Raw genomic sequence first — 11423 nt, 5'->3', positions numbered from 1 at the left:
AAAAATCCGGGAACTTTTTTAACTTTTTTGATTTTTTTGAAAATTAAGATGACGGATTACATCACCGGTGTTGAGTATGAAGACGCAGAGATTCAGGAATATATATCTGAGCAAAACATGATTCACTACCTCAATGAGGGCGCCATAGCCTTGGCTAAAGAGAGGCCTGTCAAGCCGTTGCTGTGGCTTGGCCAGTGGTTTTTAAGTAACAATAGGAAAAAGCCGCTCCTGCAGGCCCCCGATGCACAGCCTAATAAGTAGACGACTTCTAAGGACCTTGTGGATCCGTGCACAAGATGGAATTTTCAGTTTTCAAACAGCTGATGCAGAGTGAATGGATGCGGGCGAGATGAGGCTGCAGGTAAAGTGCAGACGTTGGTAAAGTAGATGGAGTGTACAAAAGTTCAGATGATGAGCAGAAGCACCTGAAGAGACCTACACGATGGTGTGTTTTATGACAACCATTCCAGTCAGTGACTTGGTAACAGTGACTTCAGGACTATAATCCGCGTCAACCACGCACTTGTCTATATTCAGACCGCTAATGTGGTGGTAGGGTATAGTGTATTCTATCACAATAGGCCGCAGCGACGTAGCATCACAACCCAGCTGATCCTTATGTCTGCTAGGTACACCAAAGTTTAATAACGCCTTAAATATCTGCTTCCCAGGAAGAGACTCAAGGATCCACTTGACAACTTGCTCATGAGGGCAATACTTCATGATCCCGCGACGTGTCTGCAATTTGGGCGAGTCTATGTTCATCATGACAGGCACAGAAATGACAATCTGCTTTGAAATGATCCTACTGGGATAAAGCGTTTCTAACTTCAAATGGTATTCGCGCTCCAGCGGCTTTTGGGGATTGGATCTGTTGGTGACAATGCAGAGGATGGGCGCTGAATCGACCTTATTGAGCCTGTACGAGAAGAGCCTAAACTCCTCTTCAACGGGGACGAATACTAGCTTCTTAGCTATGTGAAACTTAGCTATGTCAACGCTTCTATGCAGCTGCACATCACATAGCTCAATTGAAGCCTGGGATTGGGCAGCAACGCCCTTGGCTTGCTTACTTGAGGGTACTTGGCTGATGTTAACGTTATCCGAAAGGGTGACCGTGATCTCTGGAGAGTTGACAAGGTGCACAGTGGCATTAACAGCCCCCAAGACGACGCAGGATTCTACCTTATTACCTGTCAGATCGACCACCACATCCGCTCGCTCAGAAATAGTAAACTCAATTTCGTTCTCGTCATATGACGTCAGCGGAGCAGGTCTTTCACGGGACCAAACTGGAGAAGGGTGGAAGGTCGTTTTTCGGACAACGACACTCCCTGTGCTGCGAGAGGTATCGTAAACCTGTGTTGGCCGTGCTAAGTTCTGCAGGAACGAGAGGTCAAAGTTAAAGATCTGTCCGTTGCTCGAACACTCTGCAAGGACACGCAGAACGACCACTATGTTCAATTCTAGTTTGCGAGCGCTCGTGAATCCGTCAAGAAAGGTGTCTAGGACGGTGACCAGCGAATGTAGTATGGAGAACGCGGTAGCAGAATTGATATCTGCATTGGTACTACTTGCAGCCACCAAATAACAGTCTGTATGCTTGATAAAACAGATATTAAGGTCCTCTACTGAGAAAAGCGGGGAGTGCTCAGCGTCAGGGTTTATCAAGATATGATTAGTAAAGATGCCTTGGACCTTCTTGGAGGCTTCGGGAACGAAATCTCTGTATGCCACCATGCCACCTGTGAGCCCGTGAATGATTAGCAGAGAGCTTATCATTAGACAGTGTTGAGCCGAAGAGAGATGAGCGCACGAAAAGAACAGGAAAAATGATAGGAAAAAATGACATTAGTTTTTTAATGATTACTTTAGTGATTAGTCTATTCGCGGCGGCGTCCTTTTCATGTTTAACTGATTACGACTGTGGTTATGTTGGGCAGTGCGACTGGTTTGGATGCAAGTGTCCTGAGGGTGTCAGCGGAATTTCGTGTGAGATTAACCCTTGTGGCATTCACAGAGACCCCAGAGAGCAGCAGCCAATATTTCATGAAAGCCCTTACAAGACAGTTGCATGTAGCCTTGCTGGCACGTGCGTAGAGGACAATGGCACGTATAAATGCGTCTGTGAGGAGGGCTTTAGTGGGGATACATGCGAGATGAAGATGTGTACGTCTCCTGCTGACTGCAATGGGCAAAAATGTGACTCAGAGACGGGCGTTTGTGTCTGTGAACCTGGCTTCAATAAGGGCGATTGCAGCATTTCTACATGTAATCCTGTCTATGATGTCATTGCCAAGGAGTATCAATACTGCAGTGGTAGTGGCACTTGCACGAAAGCCCCCGAGGTCTCAGGGAAACTTCCTCCCGTTAGATACTACTGTGATTGCAATGCTGGCTTCTATGGCCACTCATGCGAAAGTTATGATTGCACCAATGGCCTATTTGTGTGCACCAACGATAAGCATACATGCGATCGTCAGACTAAGCAATGCAAGTGCAAGCCCCATCACTATGGACCAGACTGTGGCAAGAACCCCTGTGGCATTATCTACCACAGTATTGGGGACAGTATTGTTAAGCAATGCAATGATCGTGGCACGTGTCGTGATGATGGTCCTGATAATGCAACCTGTGACTGCGACGAAGGGTGGGTCGGCTCTGACTGCAGCCTAGAGGACTGCGTTATTAATCCATCTGTATGCTTTGCCCCACTGATCTGTGACCAGGCTCTACACATGTGCATATGTCCGAACAATCTGATTGGGGAAAACTGCGATTCCTGCAGGATTGGGGAGTACTTTACAAAGACTATCAACAGCTGCACCCCATACGGATGCATCTCTGATATTTCCGCTGGTATTGTTTGCTCAGGCCACGGATCCTGTAATGCAGACACCAAGTCCTGTAGCTGTTCACCCGATACTGCGCTCATAGGGACACAGCACTGCATTCCGACAAATTGCCTCACCCAGCTGCCAGATGATCAGAAAGATTACTCCATGAAGAACATATGTTCGGGTCGTGGAGCCTGCAAGCTTGTCGAAGGCTCTTATGCCTGTAAGTGTTTAACTAACTACACAGGAAATCTGTGTCAGGACAACCCCTGCCAGATAGTGGAATTCACATCTTCTGATGCTCCTGTCCAAAAGACCTATATAGAGTGCAATGGCGGTGGGTCGTGTAGCGACTTGACATGTCGCTGCAGACCGGGATACAGTGGTCCAGCATGCGAACTGTTCAGCTGCAATGGTATGGATTCTCTCTGTAACGGTGGGACATGCGTACAAGACTCCTTTGGAAGCTGGGCGTGCAACTGCCCTGCGGGGTCAGACTTGACTGATTGCTCTCGCAAGGGTTGCGGATCCGACACCCCGCAGTGCTCTGGCAATGGGGCATGTGCACTGAAGGAGTTTGTTTCTACAACTAGCGCCGGTACAGTGGTTAAAAAGGTCTCTCTGCACCGTTGTGTGTGCTCTCTGCACTACAAGGGTCTCCTTTGCCAGCGCTATGACTGCGAAGGTGACAATGCCAACTGCAATGGGGGAACGTGTTCTGAAAGCGGAGAGTGCACTGAGTGCTTGGAGCACTTTTATGGACATGACTGTAAGATAAACCCATGCGAGATTGACCCTCTACAAGGGACCGAGTGTTCTGGTAACGGAGCCTGTCGGATAGTTGCTGACCCCAATACAGGAGAAACTACCTCAGCTTGCAAGTGTGAGCAAGGTTGGTTTGGAGCCATATGCGATAAGCAGTCGTGCCCCACCATTCCTTGCAAACACGGAGGGGAGTGTGTGGTTTCGTCTGGTGGAAACTACTGCAAGTGCCAAGAAGGTTTTTCTGGAGCGTGGTGCCAAGACTGTGTCTTCCCATTCACGATTGTCTTTGTCAATGGGGTTGCACAATGTGTTCCAGGATCGTGTGTGGGCGAGGAAGGATACTGTAGTGGTCACGGATCTTGCTCTTCCGAGAACATCTGTTCGTGCGACTATGGATATACCGCATTGGGGACGGACCGATGTGTCCCAGACTCCTGCATCTACCAGCGGGACGGTGTCATGAGTGTTTGTGGCTTACAAGGCAGCTGTGCTGTTACTGAAAACGGGGCAGAGTGCCTCTGTTCGGGAGACAGCTCTCGCAAGGATGACACTTCGGGATTTTGCATGCCGCTAGGCTGCTTCTCTTCATCTACCTCAAGGACCGTTTGCAGCGGGCATGGATCTTGCAGCATACTTTTTGATAGCGGAGAGGGCATCTGCATATGTAATAGTGGATTTACAAATGATTCAGGCACTTGTACGCTAAATGCAAAAGCCTCTGCTGGGATAGGCGTTGGCGTTGCCATGCTCGTAGCCGTCGTTGTGTTCATTATTCTGTGGTTCACCGTTATCAAGAAGAAATTAGAGGAGCGTAAACGTCGCCGATTCGATGGAGATAGTGTAAGACTTTTAGCAAGCGACATGGGAGACGTGTCCCAAATTTAGACCCTAATTTTAGACTAGATTATACTTGAATTAGGACCAGAAGTTTCGTGAATACGTTGGTAAGTTTGTAGGACGTTGATTAGAATGTAATTAATCCACTAAAAATAATAGTTAAAAATTAAAAGATTGATATCTAAAAGCTAACCCAGACAAGCAGAAGGGTTGGGGCGCGGTACAGTGCTGGCAGACAGAACCTATGACAAAGTCAGCTAGCCCGCTTTTAACCTTCAAAAAATCTTCCGCTTTTTCATATTTTGACTTTCAAAAAATCACACCCAAATGAATCAGACACCCACCCCAGCAGAACCTTCTTCTTGTATTATTTCACCAACTGTACACGAACACGAGCCTGTTCTAAAGCGCAATATATCGTACGAAGACGCACCTTTGAGTGTCCCCGACCTAGAGCCAGACTTTCTCCACGAGGAGGTGGATTCGCCTATTATCACCACTACACGAGATATTAGATCCCCAATAACGCAATCTCCCTCCCTAGGTGCCAACAATGATGTTTTTGCGCCCTCAAAAAAATGCACCGCGGCTCCTCCTAAATCTCCTCAGTTCACCGCAAGCGATTACCATAGCCTTTGTCGCAGCGTTTTTCAGTCAATAACATTCTGTTCAGCGTTCCCTGAGATGATGGATCTCCGCAAGGTTACATGTAGCCAAAAACACCTGTTTTTTACCTTTGACATCAGCGTGGACCATCTCTTTATGTTATCTGAGGGTTGTTATACGATCCCTGAGGAGTATTGACTGTAAATTGATCTCTTTGTTTTTGATGCTTATTTCAGGGGTGCTAAGGGTCTGTGAGGCTGTCTCTTGGCCTACGTAACTGGCTAGTCATAGTAGTGTTTGGAGAAATGCTTGCTGGAGACGCGGGAGTCGACGAGTCGCAGACAACCTCGTGTTGATAAATTGATCGGCTTAAAGGACCGTTGTCAGTGGTCGGATGATTAGGATGTGCCTTTTCCAGACAGTGGCTTTGATCCCCCGTGCTTTGAGCTTCTTCATGGCTCTGGGACTGATCGGATGGCTCCACGAGCACGCGTGAAAAAGGCTTCGGGATTTCATGGAGCACTTCATCATCTTTTAAGGGCTTCTTCTGAAGACTACCTGCGCCCTTCCGAGATGCATTTGGAGACTTAAGGGTTATCCCTATCTTTTCAAAGTCCACTTGTGCCGTATGCTCGTGTCCCTTACCGACCACTATCAGTATCAGTCCCAGGGCAGTAAGCAGCCCACTTATGCTAATAAGAATGCCAACCAGAACAAGTGCCTGTGACGTAGAACTGTTATTGAGCTCGGAGTAAACTACCGAAAAGTATGGTATGCGAGATAAGTCGAACACCAACAGACGAGCAACAAGAGGATTGATAATCAAAGGGAGAGCCATGAGCCTAATAATGGGGCGGCTAAACTTTCGATTGAGCTGTTCTGTAAACTCATAAATGTGTGCAATACTAAGGGAGACAAGAAACAGAACACAGGACCCGCCAAATACTGATATTATAATAACGAAATAGATCGTGAATGGATTTTCATATCCGGGGCACTGTGTGGTACCACAGAAGAAAGCAACTAACAGATTGGGGAGGTAAAGAAGAAGAAACGAGAGGATAGCTGGTGTTACGAGCGTGTAAATTAGCTTCTTGGTGCCAGGAAGCTCTAGGAGACGCTGACGATAACTAATAAACAAGGGAGAGACAAATGCAGCGAGAATGGAAAAAATAAACAATAAAAAGCAGGAGACTCCGCACCAGATTGCCAGCGCAAAAAGGTTTTGTAAATATAGCCTTTTAGACGGATCAGTGCTGCCCGTAGAGCCTCCTATTTTGTCCAGATCCGGTACCAGGCGGAGGAATATCGTCCTCAGGTGCCCTATAGACGAGAGATTGTACTGAACGTAAGCTAGCGCGGCAAACAGAATCTCCAGAGACGCTAACAAGCACACCAAGGCGCATATTTGATACGCAAGTCTATTGTGGACACCCTTGTTGAACAGGCGAAGAGTCTTCACTCCGTTATGTCGGACATCGTTACCGCTATTATTGAAGGATGTTTCATATGCTGCAAAGGTCATATTCTTCATGGTATTAACGCTATGGACCGCAAACATAACCGACCCATTGGTAGTTGACGAGAGAACCGCATGGGGATTTGACTCTGCCTGTGCAATATCTAGAGGCGTCTTGATGGTGCTAGAATAGGCTGTCCGGGGGCTTGCAGTGCTCAAGTGCGAAGAGGAATTCGCGATGTACTGATCTCCCACTTTAACCCCAGTAATGTGAAATGGAGAGACAATAGGGGCTGCAACCTCAGAGGATACAGCTCTGAACGATGAAATTTTTTGGCGCTTTGTTTGCGGCTTGTAATCCCCGGATTTAGGATCAAGCTTGTGTGGCATTGCACTAATAACGAAAATAAGACTTCCCAGGGATAAAACAATGCCATAAGAAAGTGTCAGATAGGAAATATGTGGCGTTATGGCAGTTGTATATAGTGCTGACAATTCAGACGAAGTTGTAGACGAGGTCGCCTTGTTCAAGGTTGTCATTCCAATGGCTTGGTAAAGAAACGCTTGCTGCACTAGACATAGACAAAAGGCAAAGAGATATCCAGAGATCACGAGCCCTGAACGGTTCCCCAATCGGCTCCGACTCACATCAAGCATATAGACAAAGATGCCGGGGACACGAATCCCGAGCGCAATCCCCACAAATGCGGCAAGTCCATAGCTACAGGAGCTTACAGGAGCTGCCCCCGCTGTCAAGACGATTCCGCAGATTAAAACAGGGATAGCCGACCCCACAAGCGTACAGGTGAGAAGGCCGCGAAGTGGCAACGAAATATACCCAGCAAGAATAAAGCCTACTATCGTAGTCAAGGAAATTATGTGGGCTGGCATAGAAAACATAAGTTCCTGCGTGACTCTTAGCTGCGAGGACAGGGCATACGCATAGAACAGGTCCATCGCCATGAGAAAAAGACAAACAAATGAGCCCAGAGGCGTCAGTGCGTCTCCAGACCGTTTAACATAAGTGAAGCGTGGAAGTATAGTTGGCATAATCAGGCCACAGTATTTTTTATTGGAACGCAGGGAAACTGTCAGGGGAGTCTCCCGGTTTATTTAATTATGCGCCCCCATTTAAGCTAATGATCTAAGCACTTGGCTAGCAAGAGGAGGTCATAATAGACTTTTTTGGAATCTGGCTCCATTGAAGTAAAAATAGCGTCGCGGAGGCTCAAATCTTCAAGAGATTTCGAAGTGATCAGCCTATCGACGATACAAAGTATACACCTCTGACGCTCTGCGCCATGTGCTTTTGCTCGCTCAAGCATGATTGAAGTGCACTTTTGTAAAAGCAGAGACATAAGGGCTCCCGGCCCTGTTTCCAGCTCTTCAGTACTAAATACTTTCCCTAGCACGCCCTCGTTGTTAATACATATTGCCCTTAAGGTAAAAGAACTGCTACGAACATCATTCTTCATGAAGTAATTATGAAACTGTATAATAATCTGCGTCGCCAAAGGGCTATACGATATGCTTAGATTGATCAAGAGTGATATTATCATAGCATCTATTCCAATCCCAGCTAACAGTGACAGCATGCTATAAGATCTATCTGAGATGATTATGTCAGAATCTCCCAGACTGCTACGATAGACAGTCTTGAATAGATAAGTGCAGAAAAATAATACCAGACTGATACCTGCTGTCCACATGTCTTCAAGCTCCCGTGGCAGGACATCATCGTCACTAAGCAACCAATGTGTGTACAAGTAGCATAGCAGTGACCATGCTTTGCAACAGCACGCTAGTATCAATCGCTCCATGTACTTGTGATTGTCGTTCTCTGTCTTGTTCGTTTTCCATGAGTAGACACTAACCAGCAACTGAGCCATCTCCACTATCGTCTCCTTGACAACATCGAGAGCATTGTTAGCACCTATGAAGCTCTTGCTATAATCCTTGCTATAATATCGCATTATGATCCTTTTGTAGTTTGTGGCGCCAGAGAGCCCTAACAAAGATTCATCAACTTCATAGTCCGTTCGCTCTGCAATGAGTATAGAAAGGTCTATGACATCCACACATTCAGCGTTTATAAAAGCACAGTCGTGGGTGTGGCACAAGCATTCAAGGTACCAAGTTGCCGGCTCTATCAAGTACGATTGGCCAATGGACCGAGCGAAAGAAACAGCAGCATTGGAGAACTCAGTGCTATAAGATTCTTTAAATGGAGGGCCCTCTGTATGCTCATTATCACGGAGCTCAGAATCTAACTGCATGACTACCTTTTCTAAATGGAAGGCTAACACCATTGCATGCATAGAGGCTTTAGAATCCGTGCCTGTGTAACATATTTCTTTTAAAAAAGCTAGCAACTTAACACTACAGCCAGAGCACCACTCTCTGGTGAGGTCACCAACCAGCGGGGCCATACTCCGGCGCCTTGCTCGCAGTTCAGACTTAGAGACGTTGGTCTGTTCCAACGAGACATGGCTATAGACTTCTGGTATTAGTCGTAAGAGCATTGACAAAGGATTGCAGAATTCCATAGTGGATTCGATAGACTTTGTCTCTATTTGACCAGTATCATACTCATGATCACGCTCATATGTCACATACCGTATAACCTCTTCGTTCTCCATAGACACAGTTATAATTTCGTAAAGATAGCAGGCTAGAGATAGAAGTAGTTTCAGCACAGCAGCATGTCCCAGCAACCGTGTTTCTGGCTGTTTCATGGAGTCTATATCGTCACTGAGATACTTTACCACAGCTTCGACTAAAGGACCTGAAAGGTATCCCATCGAAACAATTATATTTCGCAAAAACGACAAGAAGACTTCGCCTCCAGATGAATCTGCCCCTTCCTTGCTCGTGCTGCTTTCTTCTCGGGCATCTAGTAGCGTTTGTATTGGCGTCGGAAAGATGTTATTTAAAATGGCAAGATTTCCACTAAACAGTTGCGAGTAGATAGTGCAATAAAATAGTCGCATACTCGTAGTCAGTACTTTGTATTGTGATGTGCCAGAAGAGGTCTCAGAGGTGGAGAGGAGCGCAGCATCGTGCGCAATGCTGCAAATGAACCGTATGTATGCGTGCTGAACAGATGCTTTGATATTCGATTCGCCACTTTGTGTACTGTCCAGCAGCAGAAGAGAAAGCTTTTCTCGGTTATTATAAGCAAACGAGCTAATATCTGCACGAAGAGAGGGCACTTTGTGCAGCTCTACAAGCCCGTTGATGGCCAAGGATCGAATAGTAGATGAGATATCGAAAGTGCTCTCAAGAAGATTGGAAAGAAGCTTAGATCGCCCTGCAAACGGCATACAGTCGTAGTATTTGGATAGAATGGCAATAGAACATGCCATAGCGGCCTCCCGAACCGTTGTGTCACTGTCTCCAAGTGCAGAAATTAAGGAGTCGATGTCCAGAGATATCAGCTCTGCCTCTTCGGAAACTGGAAATAACTCTTGGAGAAGGTATATGGCCTGCCTTCTGCGTAGTGATGTTGCAGATAATCTATTTCGAAGCAAATTACGGTAAAGAACGGTGCTGACATATTCCCTGCCTATTGGCCCGCTTGCTTGAATCTCTACAAAGATATCTATGATGCGCACAGATACGCCCATATCAGTCATCATGAAATACACCTCAGACAGATCTAATAAGAAGCCAGAGAGGGGTGCATAGCTTTTCAAGCCTCTAGAGAATAACCTTTCGATCAAAAGAATAGCTAACGCAGTAATTTGCCTTCCAGATGGAGGGATAAACGAGTACAGTTCACCAAGCCACTCCTTCATGCTATCCATAGAGGTCTTTCGTAGTGTGGAAGTAATGAAAAGGACGAGTGCTTTGTTCAAAGAGCTCAGTCCAGTGCTGGCGTATAATCTAAGAAAGCTCATTTCATCTAGAGAAAAGTTTGCATCGATATCTGACAGCCAATAACTCGTGGTGCTGTCTTGATTATTTATATCGAGTCTTTGATCAGAGTCCTCACTATATGACTCACTACCCTCTGCATCCTGCTTAGCTTCGTGGCCTTGGGCATATATGCTGAGAGCATACATAGAGAACATGTACTGCTTTATCCCTGCAAGTAGGCGCTTCAATTCGGAGGATGCCGGGGCATCTGATGTGTTGACCTTCAGACAACTAGCTCTATGTGTCAATATGTGTAAGATAGAAGACGGTATAATCTTTTCTACCATTGCAAGCATCTGTACCTGTACGTGTTCAGTTTGTACGTCATCTAAATCTGCACATCCAATAAAGTATAGCAAGGGTCCGTGTGTAGCTATAAATTCTAAAAGCTGTATGTAATTAGCAACTCGTCCGTCCGACCTGTTGGAGTTAGAAAGTAAGGTAATTGTGGCCAACTCCGTCCCCGAAGAAATGAGACTGATAAGGAGTGTACTGGACGTAGAAAGGCTTGCAAGATACGTGTCCTTGGTGTAAAGTGAACGTCGAGATGAGGGTGAAGCAGAAAAGAGTGAACTGAAGGAGCTACTGGATGACAAAGAGTGCGCAATTTTGGCCAACGATTGAAGGAGAAGCATAGAATATTGAGACAAAAGCTTCTTGTTGGATAATTCAGAGAGTAAGGTAAAGAGAAGGGAGCAAAACTTGCAAAATGAAGGACAGACAGCTAGGTTATGACTGGAATCTAGAAGAAGGGATGTCGCTTTCCTTATGCATACAACGATCGCCTTAGGAAGCTCTTCTTGCTCCTCTAGGACATCTATGGCATTACCAGCGGATCCATTTAACTCGCGACAGTATGTGTCTAGGAGATCAGTAAAAGATCCTGGAGATAAGTTTTCAAGGTTCTGAAGCCCGTATTGCTCCAGAAGCTCATTCAAGCGCATGCTTTCGAGATCCTAGAGACTACCAAAAATTGATTTTGTGCCCTTCTGTTTTTAGCA

At 46.1% G+C, this 11423-nt stretch overlaps 6 protein-coding genes across 6 annotated transcripts; 3 read left to right on the top strand and 3 right to left on the bottom strand.

The window, feature by feature from the left end:
• Positions 1–48: 48 nt before the first annotated feature.
• GL50803_0027887 (Dpy-30 motif-containing protein) lies at positions 49–261 on the top strand (the record flags this gene model as incomplete). The annotated part of the gene is made up of 1 exon (XM_001708742.1): positions 49–261. The coding sequence occupies one exon, from the start codon at positions 49–51 to the stop codon at positions 259–261; it is 213 nt and encodes a 70-aa protein (XP_001708794.1).
• A 174-nt stretch (positions 262–435) lies between these two features.
• Positions 436–1782, bottom strand: GL50803_0089622 (Mu Adaptin; the record flags this gene model as incomplete). The annotated part of the gene is made up of 1 exon (XM_001708743.1): positions 436–1782. One exon carries the CDS (start codon positions 1780–1782, stop codon positions 436–438), a length of 1347 nt encoding a protein of 448 aa, XP_001708795.1.
• An 80-nt stretch (positions 1783–1862) lies between these two features.
• On the top strand, positions 1863–4487 carry GL50803_006509 (High cysteine membrane protein; the record flags this gene model as incomplete). Its single annotated transcript, XM_001708744.2, has 1 exon — positions 1863–4487. One exon carries the CDS (start codon positions 1863–1865, stop codon positions 4485–4487), a length of 2625 nt encoding a protein of 874 aa, XP_001708796.2.
• Positions 4488–4766: 279 nt separating this feature from the next.
• Positions 4767–5243, top strand: GL50803_006508 (uncharacterized protein; the record flags this gene model as incomplete). The annotated part of the gene is made up of 1 exon (XM_001708746.1): positions 4767–5243. One exon carries the CDS (start codon positions 4767–4769, stop codon positions 5241–5243), a length of 477 nt encoding a protein of 158 aa, XP_001708798.1.
• Positions 5244–5286: 43 nt separating this feature from the next.
• Positions 5287–7467, bottom strand: GL50803_0036654 (uncharacterized protein; the record flags this gene model as incomplete). Its single annotated transcript, XM_038046082.1, has 1 exon — positions 5287–7467. The coding sequence occupies one exon, from the start codon at positions 7465–7467 to the stop codon at positions 5287–5289; it is 2181 nt and encodes a 726-aa protein (XP_037901732.1).
• Positions 7468–7640: 173 nt separating this feature from the next.
• GL50803_00137734 (uncharacterized protein) lies at positions 7641–11366 on the bottom strand (the record flags this gene model as incomplete). The annotated part of the gene is made up of 1 exon (XM_038045730.1): positions 7641–11366. One exon carries the CDS (start codon positions 11364–11366, stop codon positions 7641–7643), a length of 3726 nt encoding a protein of 1241 aa, XP_037901731.1.
• Between the last annotated feature and the right edge of the window lie 57 nt (positions 11367–11423).

Source organism: Giardia intestinalis, chromosome 2 (assembly GCF_000002435.2).
Source record: "Giardia intestinalis strain WB C6 chromosome 2, whole genome shotgun sequence".
Taxonomy (NCBI): Eukaryota; Fornicata; order Diplomonadida; family Hexamitidae; genus Giardia; species Giardia duodenalis.
This window is presented reverse-complemented; position numbering and strand designations above follow the sequence as displayed.